Raw genomic sequence first — 20711 nt, forward strand, 5'->3', positions numbered from 1 at the left:
TGTCTAATTCCGTCATTTTGTCAAATTTCGTAATGACGGCATTTTAAGCCAATCAGAGAGTTCGTAGCAGCTCACTTGGCTAATTAGCATCAATTATTGGCAGAATTTGACAACATGGCCGAATTCGACAATGTCCAGAATCCGGCATTTGCTATGCTATCTTTTTTATTCTTCTGAGAAGCGTGGTATCCGCTAAACTATTGCGAGGAATTTTGTGCCAATCGTTCATGCAGTGGCCGAAGACGATGAGGAATTATGGCTGAAGCAGGTATGCGTCACAGTTAATAGCTGAACAAAAACAAGCTTTTGTAATAGGCTGGAGCATAGGACGACCCGCTCGTTACGCTATTCGAATTGTGCGATGACTGCTTGTTCTTTCGCTGTTTTAAAACGCTTCATAAATCATCTGAACGCGATTGCTTTCCCGACATCAAGCCTGCCTAGGGCAAGTTTGCCAACAAGTCCCAAGCACCGGCGTAGCTCAGTGGTAGAATACTGGGCTGGCACCTTGTGGACCCGAGTTTGAGCCCCACTGCGTCATTGGTACTAGGTTTATTTTCCGATTCCGCGCGATGTGGTTACGAACACCAGCGGTGGCAGCGGACAACTATGACGCTGCGCGAGACTCATAACAGCTTTCGCTGTAATTGGTTTTAGGGGAGGGGGGAGGCGTTGTTGCGAAAATTGAATATGAAAGGACACGAAAAGATCCTGTCCATCAGTGTGATTCGAACACACTACCTTGGAATGGGAAGTCATGTTACGACCGACACCTACGAACACGCGGGCGAAAATTCGGAGCGACTTTCCTCCGCGTGCTCCCCCGCTTGGCGAGAGCGATCGAGTGTGCGAGCCGCTAATAATTATCGAGTCCCGATGATAGTCCGTGCCGCAGGTAGTGAGCGGGCGCTCGTGCCCGACACACACACACAAGCGCACACCGACACACGCCGACACGTGCGGGCTGAGATTGCACGACTCGCGGGCACTCCTTTACATTCCCTCTCGCCCTCTTCTGACAGCAGCCTCGAGGGTGTCGTGGACGTTCGTTTCGACGACGGGCGCCTTCAGGCGACGTACCGCCGCGTAGGAATTGTAATAAGGGCGCGCGCACACAAAACAAACGGGGCCTTCCCTTCCGTTCTCCTTCTCGCCTATCCTCTCCCACGACGAGACCAGCATCCAGGGGAAGGAAAGCGCGCGGCGAAGAAAGAAAGAAATACGTAACGTGCGAGTGAGTTGTACGGCGCTCGGCGTTACGTTCGCGGGAGTTGGGCGATGGTGAGGTGGTGAGCACAGCGGAACGCCGCGCGCTTTCTGGTGTGGTGTGGCCGATTGAGAAGAAGGAGAAGGAACGTGTTTATCTAGTCGAGAAGAGAGGAGAAGAAAAAGTCCCGGCGATATGTGGATGTGTGGACGACGCAGGCTTGCGGCGTGTTGTCTTCGTTGTGGCGGCAGCCGCCGGAGCTAGCCGCACCAACGTCGATCAGCGAAAGCGACGACGCCTGAGTGATACAGTCATACCGCTGTCGTCCAGCTCACGTCCGCTGAAAGACCCTGCTTTCTGCGCTGTCACGTAAGGGTGTCGGTGTGCGACGGTTTCCAAGTGCCGCCGCTTGTGGATCCGACAGGACAACGTTCACGTTGGCCGCTGTGTCAAAGTGAGTTCGTGTGTGTGACAGGTCTCGAGTGACGGGGATACCAAAAAGCCTATAGCCAAGCCGCACTACGTGGAGGAATTGGTATCAAAGAGATAATTGCTGAGCGCGCCTGGATGAAGTCGGCAGAAGCCGTGTACTGGGGGTTCCAGTTGTGTTACTTGAGCAGTGCTGTACAAGGACCGTCAAGCCAGAAAGTTGCTGATCCGGGTGACTCTGGCTGAACCCGCTTCAAATCGCAACAGGAGACCTTTCGAGCGTAGCGTAATATAAGTGCTGATAGCAGCATCGCTTCTTGTAACCGCCGTACTGCGTTTACAGGCTCTGCAGAGGAGTAGGAAGGCAAGCCACCTTGCCTGTACGTTTCACAACTGCTGTTGCGTGTTGAACGGTGATAGCAGCAAACTCGCCCCAAAAGGCGCACCAGAACTTAGTAAATCTCGACGGAGCCCGAACCTACAAGACTCGCCGCTGTTACGATGACCAGTCTACAAGACACCGTCGTGCCGGAGACGGACGAGCCTTGCAAGGCCGAACTGCCCGTGGTGCACGAGGTGAACAACGTCGCCGAGATGCACGGTGGTGTTGGGGGCGTCTGCGCTGACAAGTTTCCGACGTCCGGTGTCGGAGGCAAGCCTTCTCCGACGACGTTCGCCAACATGCCGTCCGAAGACCCACGAGACAAGAAGTGTCGCGTGGCTCAACTCAAGTCCAGGATCGCCGTGTTCAGGTAATGAACAAGCATGCCGCAGCAGACCTGGCGAATGATGCGAGTATCGCTGCTGGCAGCATCCACTTTTATCTCATTCAAATCCTGACCGCAATAACGGTTCGTTTGCTCTATAGTTATCGAGGGTTTTTTACGTGCCAAAACCAAGACATGACCACGAACCCCGCAGCATTGGAGGGCTCCGGAAATTTTTTGATCACCTGGGGGGGGGGGGGGGTATCTTAACTTTCACTTGAATATAACGTCTGTGTCGATTTGCATCCGTCGAAAAACGAACGCCGCGGCATGAATCAAAACCCACAACTTGGCTTAGCAACCGATCACTGTGCCATCGCGGTGGCGTTTCGTTATCTTAGTTCCCTGGACCGAAGGCTGTGCTCAATCTTGCACAGCTCTGGGCTTTCTTACAGAGCAGGCGCGAATGTCACGGACAAAATGGGCATCGTAGTGATGTAGTTTCTAGCTGCAGATAACGACTGCATTTGCGCTGAACTTGGTGGTTGTTAAGGGAACGATTCATATCGCCTTGTCTGATTATGGCTTACCAAAACTTTTTTAAGTACTGGAAACTTACTTCAGGCCTATCGTACATACGTAGCATGTCTGCAAGTGGAATTCAGATGCGACAAAGATTCAGGTGAGTAGGTTTTTGGCATGTATCGTTCTGGTTAGGACAACGAATATATTTAAATAAGTCGTGATCAGCTTCAATCAGCTTCGTTTTTTTGTCACTTAGGATATGCCACATGTTTCACCGCGAAGCTAATAGGACCATTCGGAAGTGCAGTGTTGATTGATTGATATGTGGGGTTTAACGTCCCAAAACCACCATATGATTATGAGAGACGCTGTTGTGGAGGGCTCCGGAAATTTCGACCACCAGGGGTTCTTTAACGTGCACCCAAATCTGAGCACACGGGCCTACAACATTTCCTCCTCCATCGGAAATGCAGCCGGGATTCGAACCTGCCACCTGCGGGTCAGCAGCCTAGTACCTTAGCCACTAAACCACCACGGCGGGGCTCGAAAGCGCAGTGTTCCGCCATGTTTCTGAAAAAAATGAAGGCTTCGTTTGTAAGGTTGTCATCAAAGGAAGTCTGCGGTTTTCGTAACGTGGACCCTGCATTTGGACTATCGTATCATTTTAACTGCAACAATAGCCATTAACTGGGCCTTTTGTATGCCCTAACCTGCAAGGGTGTTAGAAATCTTGATTTTATGTTGCGCTTCGCATCATCGATTTGGTTAAATTAATAGAACGAAAGTTGTTACGCTCTTATAATTGCCGAGCGTCATTGGTGTGTTACAGTTTCGCAGGCGCCTGCATGGTCGGTGATTCTTGGTTCAGCACACCGGTAAGCAACGAATAGAGACTAAACCTGCATTCGCCGCATAGAAGGCGGATAAACTGGTAGAAAGTTCGGTATTACTGTGTAATCAATGCGGCTGTGTATTCGCTTCCTCGCCCTGCAGGGTGGTTCAGCGCATTGCCTTTATGCTAGAAGTTGACCCAACAGCTGGGACCTCGTGGTATCAAGGTGTTAACCGCACCCCTTACTGTCTTCAGACGTACGCGGTTTATTAAGAGGATTACCAAATGCCGTCGGCACAAGAACGAAAGTGTTTTGCATAACCTTAACTGGTGAAAGGTTTTCGCAGAGATTTGCCATTGATCCCGTTTTAAAACCTTCAGCCACAAGCGTGTGCCGACTATTCGCTACGCAATCGTGCGATTGAAAATAACATCACTTACAGAATGCGAACCTGCCTCGACAGCTGTCTGATTGTGATGTCGAGTTTCTGAGCATGGATGGGATTGCGGGTTCAATTCTCAAAAGCAAGCTGCTGCGTTCAGACAGAGATGAAATGCCAGAACGCTGACTCAAGATTAAGAGTGGGCGATAAGGCGAAAAAGAAAACCGAGTAAACGAAATTAATTCGAAGCACGAACACTATCCGCGGCACGCCTGTAGTTGCTACATTGTGGCTGTTACTATCTACGTACACATCGTAATAATCGCTATAAGACTTGTATACAATAAATAGGAGGCTTGCCGCGCTGTCTAAGGCATGCAGAGAATGTTCCACCGCATGGCAGGGTGGTAAGACGTTGATGTCACGTATTTGCTATCTAGTAAAGGTAGTCCTTGTGCAGGGTGAAGGTCCTGCACGGAAAAGCTTAAAAGCAGTGGTTTGCAGGCAACGTCCCAATCATCTTCCTGCCCACTACTCGCAAGCGTCCCAGTCGTGGTATATATTCTTGTTGCCCGATGGTAAGGTCGAGTGATTACGGTGCTTGTGGTGCTCCGGGTCGCGGGATGGAATCCCGGCGGCCGCATTCTCGATAGACGCTAGAGGGCCGCGTGCTCAGATGGTCGAAATTTACTGAACACTCCTTTACGGCGTCTTTCATAATTACGTCGTGGTCTTGGGACGTAAAACCCCGATAAATATTGTCACTGCTGCCCACTAAACGCTGGCTTCCCCGTTTACACACACACACACACATCTCGAAACGATGGAGGACGCTTGCGTGGCGTGCGAGCCATGACATACGGCCGTGGCTGGCGCCATACCGTATTTGTCTCTCGCATCGGTGGCCGACAACTTTCCGCCTATTCTTTTCTTTTTGTACTTTTCTTCTTGCGTTAGACGGATGCGCCAGTCCGGCCACTGTCGGCAGACGCTCCGTGGCCTTCGGTTCATCTTTTTTTCCTCGATCGCTGGCGAAACACCTTCTCGTAATGGCTTTCTTAAGAAGAGTATCTGTCTTCTCGTAGCAAACAAGACCGAAATGAGGGGACATTCTCGTTGCGTCCGGTTGGGGGGGGGAGGGGGGGGCGTATGTGCGTACATAAATATGAATTATCGCCCGTCTATATATGAAACGTGCGTACAATGCGCGGCCACGCTTTGCCGTGCATGCGTAGCCCGTAAGGCGCATATATGAGTGACTTGAGCGGCAGCCATGACACAACCGAACCTGGTCTTCGATATAAGTAGACTAAGAAAGCAGAAAACAACAAACGGGACCGGATCTTGCATAACGGCGACACAGGGAACTACGGAAACAGCTTTTTGGCGTGCGTCCTTCTGGGAACTGAGCCTGCAAGTAATCCGTTACAGATAAGTTCCGATCGTGTCTTCAGTTCCGCCTTCCGAATGGCGCTTACGCGATATTTCCGGTTGTAAAGCAATAGTACCAGTAAATCGGCGTATTCGTTTTGCCACTTATTGTCCCCTTTTGTTGTGAGATCGATAATGTTAAGATAGTGGAGCCCCAACACGGGCAAGATAGTATTACAGCGTGTGGTCTACTGACACAGAGTTGTTCAAAAAGGGCATGGTATAGAACGAAGTGACGCTCGAAACGAGCACACGTACAGAGTTGCCAACATTGGCCATGGTTGAAAGGGCCCAATGCCTTTACTCAATCACCGGCGAAAGTGAAATCTGTTTTGGAAATACCTGTATAGTCGAAACGTGTTTTACGTCACTGGTTGTTTCCCATGTCGACGCCACCGTGCAGCGTTAGCGCCGCCTTTACCATGGACAGCGTGTTGCAACTGCAATTGGATGCGACTGTACTTTGCGCATGAGCGTTGTGTGTGCAATGCGTATATATGCATTTAATACATATACGTTTGCGCCACGTCCCACTTCTCTTCCTCCTCAGGCCCAATGTAAACGTACAGTTGTGAACAATGTAATCGGGAACACAAAACTCATGTTTACACAACATATGAACCGCACGCCGTACGAATGCGACGCGTTGAATTACCAAAAATATCATGCCGCGTGAAAATATAGCGCTACGAACACTTTTGCGCTTGCGAACTGCGTTTAAGTGCGGTTCCTTCTCGTACTGCTTCAGGCTGTATAATACGCACACACAAAAGGAGCATAAATATTAAAATTAATGAGCACAGTTGCTTTTGCGTGAGTTAGTGTTGTTTATGTCTCATTGAATACTTTTCAATAATTCTGTCATTTGCACGTTGGCAAATAAATCAAAGTGTTTAGATGCATCTTAATGAAAAAGAAGACGTGTGTGAACACGAAGTGCTCTGTTGAAACAGTGACCTTTAGTGCACATCTTTAGAGAGAAGAAAATAAAGGTTAAGTGAAAGACGAGGAGGTTATAACCACATCCGGTTTGTTACCCTGCACTGTGCAAAAGGGTATTATTGAGATGCACGAAAAAAAAAGCGAAAGAAAAGGTTTAAAATTTATCGGTTGATAAGTAGAGTTTAATGTCCCAAAACCGTCACATGACTGCGAAACGCCGTAGTGGAGGGCTCCGCAAATTTTGTCTACCTGGGGTTCTTTAACGTACACCCCCAAATCTGAGCGTACGGGCCTACAGCATTTCCGTCTCCATCGAAAATGCACCCGCGGCTGCCGGAATTCGATCCCGCGACATGCGGGTCAGCAGCCGAGTACCTTAGCCACTAGATCACCACGGCTGGGCAAAAGGTTTAAGATATAACGGAAAAAAGTAAAGGAAAACACACACACTCCCGTATCTTGTGTCTTTTGTGTGCTCACGTGTTTGTCTGTGAGTGCCCGCGCACATACACAGATCATGTCGGTTTCATAGGAGTTCAATGAGGGCGGTTGACAGCGGAAACGCCGGCGGTGCCTTCGTTGCCTTCCGGCGTGAATCTCGAACGTACTGGCATGCTCGTCAACTAGCATGCTTTAACGTGTCGTTCAAAGCCTCGTTACCAAAGCTGCTTGTTGAACATCTACCGTCGTGAACTCGTTCGCGGCGCCATTTTCGTCAACAGGGCCTCGTCAAGTCCGAGACCCACGGGATGGCTTTATGCTCTCCCATAGTAGAGTATCTATAGTACTCTAAATCGTCGCCCACATTTTCCAAACACATTATGAAATACCGCTATATCGATTTCGCCAAGTGGTGAGAGTGACACGCTCGCATATCTGCGCCGAGCAATTGCGCAACGCTTTGCTTTCCTCCCGGCGACAATAACAAGCTTCTCGACTAACCGTCGGCGATGTATCGTTCGCTGACAGTTTTCCTGTTGCGCGTCGCGTTCCGAGGCCAACGATCGACGCGTTGAGTCAGCTTAGCAGCTGCCGCTCTGCGTCACTTAGCGGAGTGCTGGCAATACGGCAACAGCGGTGGTTGTACGCCTTAAATACCTTCGTCTTTGCCCCCTTGCAAACACATTTCCTTCTTCTTCCAGACACCAATAGTTCGTCCTCAGTGGAATGCGTGCATCTTCATTCAGTCGAATAGCGTTACATATAGCACGGCCACTCCGATGCGGTAGCAGCGGCGGTTTTTAGCACCGCTGTTATCTCACCGTTGTGGCTGTGCGAACATTATCAGGCTGATAAAGAGGCACGCGCAACGCATACGAATTATTTCGGCATGACCAGGATTTGGGGACGTCTGCGATTAATACCGTCTCTCGTCGGCTAAAGCGGCGGCCTGCCGTAACTCAATGGCAAATAGGCGAGAACAAAATCTTATCTGACGAAAAGAAAAAAAGGTAGTTACCAAAAGCGACTCCCGGTTCTATAGAGCAGAGACGTACTTGAATAGTCTGGCAAAGTTACAGTGTCGCACTGCTAACCGTGTGGCTTCCCAGAGTGTGCCTCTGTGGACGGTGTTCAATTGTCCTTGCATAGCCTCCTAGATTTCCCTTGCCTGCCGGATTATCGGCGGTCACTTGGGAAGCGGCCGTCGTCGGAACTATGGCGGTGGCGCCACTTAAGTATGGGTGTCTTCAAATAGGTTTTCACATTTTTGTAGCTTATATGCAACAAAAATGACGTAAGTTTTAAATATGCGTAAACGTAATTATAATTAACCTATGTACGTTAAGTGCCGGCGTAATAGGTGACAGGCGTTTTGCGCTCATTCAGCAGGCGACCCCTTTCATACACGGCATAGCCTCTGAAATTAGCAAACGCCAAAATTGCCGATCTCAAAGGCCAAGTACAAAGACCCTTACTCCTACGTAGGTAGCGCCGCCACAGATGACGGGCGTTTCGCGCTCATACGGCAGGCAAGGGAAATCTAGGAGGCTAAAGCCAGACGCTTCACGGCGTGATACTGCAATTCTACCAAAACGTACCAGTGGGTCGCTGCTACGTAGAACCTGAAGTCGTTTTTGACGGCTAGCTTTTCTGAAGAGATATGATTTTTCTCGCCTGTTTCCTCTTCAGTTGTGGCAGGCTGCCGTTGCCGCCGAGAGATAGCGCCACGTCCGTATGTCCCCCGATTTCCGGGTATGCGGTGTATTACAGTGTACTAGAATAGATTCTAGTACACTGTAGGTGTATGTTCAGCTCGCCCTCATCGGTTCGCAGCCATTTGTTGGGTGAACTGTTGTCTGCTTCACTTTTGGAGGACCAGTGGTCAGTAGTGAATTTCACCCAATTTTTGTGGCACAGACCCATTAATGATGGTGGCAGCTCTTTCTTTTTTGTCGTTGTCGTGCGGGATAAACCAGGAATTATTTACTGAACTGCTTAACTGGCAAAAGAGTAAACACTATTAGTGTAACTAGGGAATAATTGTGGGTATTATTCGCCCTTCGTGGAAATTCATGCACCATCTTGGCTGCGTCCGCTCTTACAAAGAGCGAAACTGCATGTGGCTTGGCGAAACGAAAATCCTAACGCCCTATGTGCTTAAACGCTCCTATCGCGTATGCGCCACAGAAATTGGGTAACCGTCACTGCCTTAGCGTTGGCCCTCTGAAAATGAATAAGTCGTCCGCGGGCGAGAATTTTCGGGCCTCAGAAATAGGGCAAACTACACTTCTCTCTACTGGTCCACTAAAAATTGAAGGAAACACGCGAGTGTCAAACAGCAATTAAGGTTTCCGGACGGACGTGGGCGGTAATTAAGACGCACTTTAATTACCCGTAGAGAATAACCAAGTAATTATACATCGGTTCCGCGCGTTTCAGCTTCGGTGGTTGACCATTCGTATGGCGTGCTTGTTTCGAAAAAGTTGTTCACTTTACGAGAAAGCGCTGATACGACATGTTGAATCGTGCACCAACACGCAGAACGCCAAGTATACCGCAATGTGGGCCCCAACAGCGTTTCCTATTTACACGAGGAGTCTTAAAATCGCCCACGCGATCGCATAGACCTGACTTTGAAAAAAAAAGAAAAAGAAAAGACGCATGCTCTCGGGGTCATATAATATCCCAAAGGCTGGACACACTGACTTGCTATCTCATTATACGATACGCTGCATATATACTACAAGGTAGACAGCCAAGGGCGCGATGTTGATATACTGGCCACACCAAAATGAACGAAGTTAGCAGGCGGAGCGCTTGCTAGCTCCACGGCTATAGTCAACCTCTAACCATCAGCCTCCGACCGCAGCGACTTGACGGCTTGCGACCTCTATAGCTGTCTCGGGAGGATTTGCATAGCGCGGTTTCATTAACTCTGAAGCCAGCGTTAACCTTGGCAACCAGGACAAGCTTCAAGCATATACTCGGGAACGCTGTTATTTATGTATACTCGGCACGCAACTGTAAACAGAATCGTTCAACGTGACATGCTCGAGCTGTTCATCTGCGCATTCGTTCCAACCTAAGTGAAATATACGACCGGTGTATAGGGGCATCTACTACGTATATTCTTTGAAGATTGTTTTGATATCTCTTACATGTTTTCCTAGCTGTATCTCACAGCATGAGCGTCGGCAGGATGTTGCCTTGCGGACTGCAAACCCATGTTGCATCGTGGCTGGGGGAAGAGGGGGGAGGGGGCATCTGTGTAGCTTGGGTGAGGGCAAGAGCTGGTGAGGTTTGAGGGGAGGAGGTGCCTTTTTTGCACACCCTTCGTTTCCCCTCCCGCCGACGCCCATGTCTGACAGGGCCGCTTCGCACGCGAAAATGATGTTACTACTCTTTAATTTAGCGTTGTTGCCATTCTGTCACCATTTGCGATTCACATGTGGGCTTCTTTCTTTGGAGGTATATTGGCACATTTCTTTTATGCGTGCCTTGCTTGTTATTTTCAACAATACAATTGACTACAAATAAAAAAAATGGCTTTCGCTTTCAAGACGTCTTCATTGGCTATCATTAACTGTTCTGACATTAACTTTCAGGGTAATTACGAAAGTTAAATGATTGAGTTCATTGAAAGATTGTGATCAGCTCGGACGGTTGCGGCATAGTTTCCAAGAAATACACTAGTGGGAACTCTGGCGCTAGTGTTATGGGAGCTGCAGCATATGGCGCTTCAGCGAGCATTCGAATGATGGGTACTGCATGGATTTGTCTAATCTTTGTACTTTTGGTTCCGTTTGGCTTTGCGTGGCATGGAGCTGCTTTGTCACGAGAGGACAATCAGCAAAGGTGTAGCAGTGGTGCTTCACCACATGAACCTTCTAGGCTCACCAATTCAGATCTGGTCACGACAAAACAAATCCGAAACACTGTAATAAACGAGGCCATGCACAAGTGCGTTCAGAGGCCGCCAGCACGAAGTCTGGGCAAATCCGCGTACTACCCAACATTCCCATCGTTGCTGAACGATCGCAGCGCCACAGTTCCCTCTTGTTAACTTTAGGAAAATCTATGGGTGGCGGCACCTGGTGGAAAAGATCCCAACCACGCGATTTTTGTCTACATGGCCACTGTGATCTGTTCCGGCAGTGCAACCAAGCAGGAAGTTAAGCAATACACCAGGGCCCAGGAGGTCCCACGTGTGAGTACTACTACACTAAACATATGGACATGTATTAGGGTTGCCTCTAGTTAATTAATTTATTTATTTCGCTACTATTCTGTTCGGATATAAGCCGAAGACTGCTCTGCGTCGCGTGCTGTACTCTACCGCACCTTCTTTTTCCTTTCGCCAGGCGCGAGCTATTTCATCGTTCTTATTTAACAACGGGCCCGCGTTTATTGATTCGCACGTTTCCGTCCTTGAGCGAGATGGTCCGGCCTTCCTCGTCGTGATGTCTCGATAGCGTGATTCGACCGCGCTTCACGCTGACAGGCTTACACGTGTCCGCATGCACCGCGCACGTTCGTATTTATTGATTGATCTTGTCTTATTAACGCTCGTCTCGCTTCATCGATCCGAGTCTCGTAGTTCAATCGATGCGACATTCCTTTTTTCCCCACACTTCACTCTCCTTCTCTCTCTCTCCCCCCCCCCCCCCCACTGTTTGTTTACATCACGTTGCTTGCGAAGCACCTCTATTTCGCCGCCGGCGTTGTTCAAAATTAGAAAAAAGCCGCAGAAGATACCGGCATTGTCATGGAAGGGTATCAACCTATGACTGACGGAACTGACGTCATGACTTACGACATGTTCACAGTTACTTAACGATCAACGACAATATCCGCGTTGGATATGCAGGAACTGTACAGCTGGGAAAAAGTGAGAGAGAGTAAAAGAAAAACAAGATAGAGCAAGAGAGAAAGAAATTTACTTGTTCTTTATATTAAAAGAGTGAATTTGTTTCAGACTACGTTAGTAATTGGTGAGGTGTTACGTCATGGAAGGTTCCGGAAATTTTGACCGCGTTTCTTTAACGTGATCTAAGCACGCGGGCCTACAGCAGTCTGCCTCCGTCGATATGCGACCTCCGCTGCCGGGATTCGATGCCGCGACCTTCTGGGCAGCCGCTGCGCACCGCAACCACCGCGACTCTGTTGCACAGGAGAAAGCAACAAACGCGGCGTATGGAGTGACAGCGTTTCCGTGCAATCTGTCGAACGTCGTTGCGTTTGGTCGATGTTTCGCGTGAAACGGAAGACCATAGCCTTGGAAAGAAAGAAAGAAAGAATCGACCTTTCCGCCGCCATGATTGCGTCCACGTGCCGTCGCAAAAAGAAAGGAAGCTGGCGCTATACGCGAGTGAGGCTGAGGTTACTGTGTGGTCGAGGTCGGCGTGGACATTATAGGTGCGATACTGACCCACAGCGCGCGAGAGATTACTCGCGAATTCCATCGAGCGTGTACCGCCTTCCCTCCAAGGGTACGGCAGCAGGTTTCCGCTTTCCGCTCATCTACCTAGGCTGTCATCGTTAGCCCTTTCGCCGAAAAACGTGGGTTCGTGTGTACGTCATCGTTCTCGGCGTTTGTACCGTTCCGATGCTTTATTTATCCCGTATGACTCGTTTTGATGACGTTTATTCTTGCATTGCCGTCTTTACGTTGTACACCTATCAGTATATACTCTGTTGAATTGATTAGCTGGCGCCCAGTGGTGTTATTGGGTGTCTGCAGGATTTTGTCTTGGGGGGGGGGGGGGATTAAAGCTGTTTGCATTGTGGGTGAGGGGGAGGTATGCTGATTTTGCTTCCATGGAAGGAAAGTGCTGGTGTGACTTGAAGTAGAGAGTGTAGGAAAGGAAGCAGAAGCCATTTTTAAGCCTCCTGGCCGATGCCCATGCGCTTCCAGGTAACCTTTGAGGAACCAACCATTTCAGTCTATACACTTCGAGGTTGAGCTAGATACGGTGTTTTCTTATAATTGTGAATACCCATTGGTACGTGCCCGAGCTTTATCCTTTGTCAGTGTTACGGTTCGCAAAGGCTGCCCTTATATCGTTAGGGTCAGCTATTGTTGCACCTACGTGCGAGCGCGTGCTATAGCTTATCGGCGTGCATCTGATAAGACTGTGCAATGAGCTTGACCGATCGAGCAGCTGCGAGGGTCGACCGATTGAACTTTCCGATGAGTACAATTCGCGAAACAGACGACAAGTAGCCTGGAAAGATGTAGTGCTGGCCCCATCGGCCGAAGGCAAAGTCGATTTGCACGTGATAGTAATAAGTACCGCTAACGCCTCGATTTTGCTGCGATGGGCTGGGCAAAGCAGCGCACGACGCAATCTGCAGTGGCGTATATACAGAGCCGCCCGAACCGCGTATAATGAATCACCTGCCAATGTCGCGATCGGTGCCCCACGGTATCAAAGCTCCATTCGGTCTCTCGAGCGTTTAATAATGTGTGCCAGAGGGTGTGGCACATTCAGGAGAGATCAAGCTTTCAGTAAAGAACGCATTCATTCGCTCTCCGGGCGTAGACGACGCCATCTTTGTACGTTAATATGCTGCTTGTTTTTCTTTAATTAATCAACCTTTTAAGTGAGACCAAGCGCCCAGTGACTGTTGTGTGAACACGTCGGTGAACTCTTGTAAGGCGTGTGCGTTTGGAGTATGTGTGAACATTTATGATGTGTGAATATTTCTATTGCGTTATATTGTACCAGAATGTGTCCATTTGTTGTTGTTAATCTGGTTCAATGTTCATTCACATGCCAATTTGGCACTTTTTTTGTGGTTATTCACAACTTCACGATGCAAGCCAGTATAGTAAAAGAATAGGAGAAGCCGAAGCTACACCTTGGACCTTTGGCACAGCATAACCGCGGAGTTTATGAGTGGGGCGAAGCGTCCGTCCGTCCATTCATGTGTCCGACCGTCCGTGCGTCTGTATGTTCGACCATCTGTCCGTACATCCGTCCGTACCTTCATGGTTCCGTGCTTCTGTTCGTCTGTCCAAGCGTCCGTCCATACGTCCAGGCTTCCGTCCACCTATCCGTGCTTCTGTCCGTCCGTCTGTCTATATGTCCATTCGTCTGTCCGTCCGTCTGTCTGTCCTTCCATGCGTCCGTTCATGCGTGATTCCGTTCGTGAGTCCGTCCATCAGTGCGTCCGTGCTTCTGTACGTCTGTTCGTTCTTGCTTCCGTGCTTCTGTTCCTGCATCGGTCTGTCCGTCCGTCCACCCGTGCTTTCGTCCGTCTGTTCCTTCTTGCTTCCGTCAGTGCGTCCGTCCATGCGTCCCTCAGTCCGTCCGTGCTTCTGTCCGTCCGTCTATCCGGGTCTCGTCCCGTCCATCCAGGCAGTGAAGCTGTGTTCACGCGCACTGTGCCATCGTCATCGTCGGTGAAGTAGTAGGTGGCGTCACGCAGATCACGTGATCGGGAGGAGAGATCAGGAGGAGGAATAAACTTTATCATAAGAAACCAGCAGGTTTAGGTGGCCGGGTCTAAGCCTCCCATGACGGGACGAGGAGATGAAAAATAAAAATTTAAGATCAAATAAACGTCCTTGGTCGGGCGGGGTTTAAACCTGATACCGACCAGCCGGAAGGCAAACGTCATTACCTCTGGGATGTACATCCGCGCTCTCTGAATAAGGTGTCATCGCTCGCATTTCAAATTCAGCAATGAATTTACGCAACCGTTTGATCTCGCTAGCCATTAACATACAATATATCTTCTAAAAATCTGTGTGGCAGAACGGAAAACTAAGGAAGATAGAAACGACAAACGAGTGCAATCACAACTAGTTAATTGAAATTATGTGTAAGCCTTAAATAACCGCAGCAAGGATGGCGTGCCATTGTCAACCAATGGCAGCGTAACCAAGGAACAACAGTCAAGGATTTCAAATGAACCATCAATACCGTGTAGTTAGTAGATTGTTCGTTTGAAATCCTTGATTGTTGTTGTTTCTAGGCTACGCTGTTATTCGATGATAATGACTGCGATTATTTAAGATTGATGCATTTCTTCAATAAGATATAGTTGTGAGTGTGCGCTTAATTGTTTGTCGTTTCTTTCTCCGTGTCCCGTTCTGCCCGGCAGTTTTTTTTTCAGAAGATAACCCCGTACCAACTTGTCCAACTTGCAACGTTAGTTCCATTCGAATGAGCTTTTTTGTACGCCCGTTTTCACGGGTGAAACTGGCTCATTTTTAGTACCTTTGCTCGATCATTGCTTACCTCTACCTGGTAATTACCGCGACGTTCTATCCGCATGCATCAACGGACGGCTCACTGCTCTCCCATAGTTGAGTACGAAGTACTCGAAATCGTTAACCATTTTCTCTATGCACACAGATGAGAAGCAGCTTATTGTAGGAGCTTTTCGCTTGTCCGTCGTCGTAGCCACGTTAGTACTCAGAGCGCCCACTAGATGGCTCTACGACCGAGCGCTCGCTCCCCACCGGCGTGTGCTCTTGTGTGAGGGGAGAGCGCTAGCGGCGCTGCACTGCTCTGTATTACGAAATCGCTTACTCCTCTCTCTTTCCAACGCACAGTGTAGGAGTACGAATGAAGGCGCGAGCATGAGTGTGGCGGAGTCGAGGGCTCGCAAAGCGGCTGTGTGCGCAACCGTGCATGCCTACGGTGATGAATAAAGATCACCTCTTTGCAGAACTTAAGTCTACCCCTGGCTGCTTCGCGTACTACTCAAGGTTCTCTTCACGGGGAGATGTGCGATCATTTTTTTTTCAAAGTGTCTGCGTTTGAATCAGTTGCGCACGCGTTGCACGTGGCAGTGCGTGGTATGTCGTACAAGATGCTCGCTGCTCAAGGTTTCGCAGTCATCGCTGCGGCAGGCCTCTCCATTTGGACCTAATTAGCGCGCCGCTTTTCCGATAAGAGCAAGCACTTTTTAGCGGTCGGTTCGGGAACGTAATTAAGGAGGTCCTGCCTACGGCGGCGGTGGCGGCATGCACACACACGTGGACGTGGGGGGCTCGTTAACCTATAGCCGTTCCCATTATCTCCATCAGCCAGACGACAAATGTACTGCAACGATCCGGCAGCTGGGCGACGGGGTTATGTAGTCCTTGAGCCGCATTCGTATAGCCGCCTCCAGCAGCTCCAAAGAAGCCGGAAGAAGAAAACAGCAACAACAAAAACCCGGTCAGGTATACAGTCGTAATGCTCACCCTCCCTTCTCTTCAACCGAGCCCAGCTTGGTTAACCTCCCTGCCTTTCCTCTCTACTTATCTCTCTTCCCTTCTCTTCCTACCAAGCGTCGCAAGAGCGGCCCACGTCATCCGTGTTGCGCCCGGCTCTAAAGCACTAGCTCGCGGGGATGGATAGGCGACGCGGCATGTGCGTGCGTAAGCGAACGACCCACGGGCAACCACTCAACCAGGAGGCTGCCGATCTCGTGGAAGCGTCGTCATCCGGCCGTTCCACGCGTGTCCGAGTCTTGGAACCGGGCCGTGTCCTGCTGTACGTCCGTGTCATTGATGTGCAGTCTGACCTGGAGGAGAGAGTCCGGATTTGCTATTCTAGGCACTGCGAAATTGCGCCCTGTTGTCAAATTCCGTACATACCGCGGTTGTCGTGACGTTACGGTGATTGACATGCCCGAAGCTCGCGGATTCGATATGGGCCGCGGCGGTCCCATGTCGACGAAGGCGGCGTGCTAAAGATGTACTATCGTGAGCAATACGAGCTCGAACACGCCAGCGCATGTCGAATAGCTTCAAACCTTACATCCGGTGATTTGCAGCGGCCGCAGTCGGAAACAAGAGCGCAACAGCTGGCCCAAGCTGTACCAGAACGCGCTCACGTTCTAGCGCGTTCCGGCCTGTGTAAGGGGCTGGGTATAAGACGCTGTCACTTCTCCCTCTTGCACTCTCTCGGCAATCAAGCAATTGTGTCGGGGAGCGAGATTCTGCAGGCTTGCGATGGGAGTTTCCAGGAGGATTTCAAGCTGAACGGTAGTGCCTCCGCGATCTCCGACGATAGCGTAACTTTCGCCGACTGGTTCGCCCTCCGTGGTCTCCTGACGCCGTGAAGCTCTCGCTGAGTGGTGGCCCGTCCTTGGACTGCTTCGACCAGCTCCAAACTTTCCCATCTCCTTGTATTTTCCATCGCTTACTTTCTCCATTTCTTCATTTATGTTCTATTCTTTTTGCTGCTACCCATGGTTCCCTTTAGTGGGTGACGGTGTAATTGTATAACCGCGGGCGACAAAGAAATTCGTCCAAGCTATGTACGCAAACGGTCTCAGCGCGTACGTGCCACATAAATTGGTCAAGAGCCGCAGCTAACCTCTGGCATACCAAAAATGACGAAGAGAACGCACAGACATGAATCGATTTTGTGGACATGCTTGACCAATAATCGATAAATACATTAATGAACCCTCGCGACTAACCCTGTGATGAACACAGGGGTCACGCGTTTCACCTTTGCCGGTGAACTATACGTATACGGAGTGCTCGGGCGGTTATGTCTTTATTTCCTTAGAGTTCGTACGAACTACGAAATAAATCGTTAACCACTTTTTCTAAACAACTCACTTTGGTGGGCTCTTACGGGACGGCTTACTGCTGAGTGTTCTCCCATAGTTGACTACGAAATACTCAGAAGCGTTAAACAGTTTTTCTAAACACTCACGTAGTACTCCAAATTTTTACCCGCTGTTTCTATTATAAACGCACAGTACTCAAAATCGTCAACCACGCTTTTTAAACACACAAAAGGAACAACAGGTGGTCGAAATTTCCGGAGCCCACCACTACGGCGTCTTTCATGAACACATCATGGTTTTGTGATGTTAAACCCCAACAATTATTATTAATCCTGGACGTCCGGTTTTGTCTTCCCTAAAACGGGAAAAGCCAAGTGCTCTCCCACAGTAAAGTACATCGTACTCTAAATCATCGAACGTTTGCTCCAAACACAATCACTTCCACGTTTCAACGCGTTCAAGAGCTCGTTGCGCAGAATTATTGGTAAAAAAATTAAGGCAGATCCACGAAGTCAATGCTGATTATGGGGCCAAGCAGTGAAGATGGGATTGTGAATTCTGGCCTTCTCTTTTGTTCTGGTTAAGCTTTTACTTTGTCGTACGCTTCGATTGATTGGTGGTTAAATGTCGATGTTCTTACGGTGTGGTGGCCTTTTATTTTTAAATCATGTGCGCGCTATGTGTGCTCTGGTAACGGTTTTGCGCACAGATGTTTACCACCTACGCTTCGACTGTGCACTGCGCTTGGACGGACTGAAGCCGGACGAATATCGTGTCGTCTCGAGGAGCTTCGCTGTTAGAGCTTCATCCTAGACAAGTAATTCTCCTGGAGTCCTTAGTCCAGGGCCCCTGTATCAATCAATCAATCAATCAATCAATCAATCAATCAATCAATCAATCAATCAATGAGAACCTGTCGATCAGCTTGAGGTCCGAAATTCCGGCGTGGACGTCAACAGCATTGATTGGGAGCGAGAAACTCGGTGTTATCCGTGAGCGACACTTTGAGCTAGATGCAAATGAATGATAACAGAAAATATCTGTTGGTAGTCTGCGCAGCAAGAATGTATTCCACCACTGAGCCATGCCGGTGCCTGACATTGCTTCGTAAGAAATGCTATCCTTATGCACAGTACGTAGTGTCTTTGACGTATGCAATAATGCGTGGCAGAATCTTAAAATCGCACCAGGTGTCAGAACATGTGATATTCACAACGAGTGGGTAGTTTGAAACTGCCCACCCATTACAAAGTGTGCAGATACGCAGCTGCACGTGGTGCCTTGCACGGGAGCGTACTTCGTGCTTTGCCGATTCGCAAAACGAAGAATTAAAACGTAGGGACACTATGCAACTGTACTTGTAGCAGGCATTTTATGAGTGCCTAAAATGGCCTTTGTTATGTACGCAAATGTTCCTTTTCTTACGTCGACTGTGATGGGCGAGACACCCGATCACGTTCCACTTTGTAAGGCGAAGCTCAAGTGTCCTTCAAGTTTTTTTTTTTTTTGAACACACTCCGGTCACTACAGCGCAGAGTAGCTTGACCATATAGGTGTACGCCATACCGACTTCTTTGAAGCAACTAATTACCAAAATAAAATAAGTTTCCCAAGGGGACACGCGATCACTGCACCTGACGCTCCAGCATGTGAAAAAAAGTGAAGTTTGATAGGGAAGAGGACCTCACAACTATTAAAACGCTACACGAAAACATTTTGATTAAAGCAAACTAATTTTTCCTCTCTCTTTCTATCGCTCTGCCTGTCGCTCTCTCTCTCCCGTTCAATATCTCTGGCCCTCACTTTTAATTCTGACACAGGAATGGTACCATGCTGTGTCGACCGCAGCAGGTCTCCGAACTGAAGCATACAGCTGTTACGCCTGCACGCTTTCATCTGCAGGTGTTCGCAAGCGAGGACCGTTATTATGCGACGTTAATACGTACCGTCCGATGTGCTGTCAGAACAGCAAAGCATAGACTGCACCGTTAAATAAAAGCAAAATAAAAGGAAAACGGAGACAAATCAAAGCGAAAGTGAGCCTCCACACGCAGTACACGTTTCGCCCACAAGCTTATCGAACGGTGTGGGCTGCACGGAGGGGAGTGACGCGTTCGTCCAAGGGCACCGCTTCGCAATCGATGCGCTGCTTCTCGCTGTACGAGGGCCACTTGGAGTTTCCGTCCCACTTGCTGTCCGAACGACGCTCAAAACAGCGCTGGCTTGGCGGTGCGCGCGTTGCATGGCCCGGCGTCCAGCTCGTGTAACTGTATACACGGTGCAGTGTAGGGCGGCAGCTGCAAGGCCGTTACAGTGTGTACACGCAGACTTATTATCATCAGTGGTGTTGGCACTACGCTAGCGCCGTCCGTGGAAAGCACTGTTCGCTTCTGTGGCCAGTGATTGGAGAAGGTGGGCTCTTGTCGCTGAAGCACAAGACATTGACCATTCCCCAGTATGGGTACGTGCCATATGTGAAAGAACATCACCGTCATCATCACGGCTCTCACTTGTTTGTCTCTGAGGCGCAGCATGCCCGCGTGACATGTGAGTTCTTGTGTGTCTCCAGGGTGTTGCTCTCTTTTCTGCGCCTCGTGTATCCAACGGCGGCGTAAACAGCAGTACCAACAACGGCAGCGGCATTGTGCATGCTCTTGTCTCAACGACTACGCGACGTACTCGCCAAGAAACGAAGAACAACGACAGACTGCGTGGCGGACTAAGTACCTACTGTTGTTGTTGTCTTCTACGAATGGTTCAAACCCACTTCGGGGTCTCGGTGTGCTTCAAGCGTCTTCTTCGCGTTCTTCGTGTACCACGACGTTCCCATTCTTGAACTGACGCATTAGACGACGCTTCATGCGGCAATCTCGTTTTGCCGTCGCCTTCTTGCTTTTCCGAGAAGAAGACGAGGACGCCGAAAAGCGCCACCGGTCGTCGTCTTCGTCTTCTCAATCGTCGCTCTGCCAAACGTCATGGACACCATCCGCGATTGCTGGTGAATGTCTTCGCTTTGCGTCTACCTGGCCAAATGGCCCAGTTTTCTTTGCCCGTTATTGGTTGTACCGCCTAGCTACGTACCTGTCGTTGTTTTATAATACGGAGAGTGTTATTTACGACGCAGCGTCGATTCCGTCACGCGATCGTCCACCGAACATAAACATTCGTTGTTCCGAGTCCGCCGCGCCATGGGGAACTTGCGGACGTCTCGCCAAACCGGTCACCAGGCTAGCGCGGCCTCGTTGAACACTACGTCGTCAGCGAAAAAGTGGAAACTCACAGGGTAGGCCTGC

At 49.5% G+C, this 20711-nt stretch overlaps 1 protein-coding gene across 8 annotated transcripts in view; it reads left to right on the top strand.

Annotated features, from left to right (window-relative positions):
* Nucleotides 1–20711, top strand: part of LOC119175965 (NAD kinase) — a 120465-nt gene that overhangs the window by 81861 nt on the left and 17893 nt on the right. Inside the window, exon 1 of one of the 8 annotated variants that reach the window (XM_037427044.2) lies at nt 1703–2388. The exons of 5 other annotated variants lie outside the window; for them this stretch is intronic. In XM_037427044.2, the coding sequence (XP_037282941.2) occupies nt 2138–2388 (251 nt within the window). In that variant the 5' untranslated portion in view covers nt 1703–2137. Of the gene's footprint in view, nt 1–1702; nt 2389–2972; nt 3026–19949; nt 20417–20711 lie in introns of those variants that run through there. 2 more of the 8 variants (XM_075889327.1, XM_037427063.2) reach the window with 2 other exon arrangements.

Source organism: Rhipicephalus microplus, chromosome 3 (genome assembly GCF_043290135.1).
Source record: "Rhipicephalus microplus isolate Deutch F79 chromosome 3, USDA_Rmic, whole genome shotgun sequence".
NCBI classification, from domain to species: domain Eukaryota; kingdom Metazoa; phylum Arthropoda; class Arachnida; order Ixodida; family Ixodidae; genus Rhipicephalus; species Rhipicephalus microplus.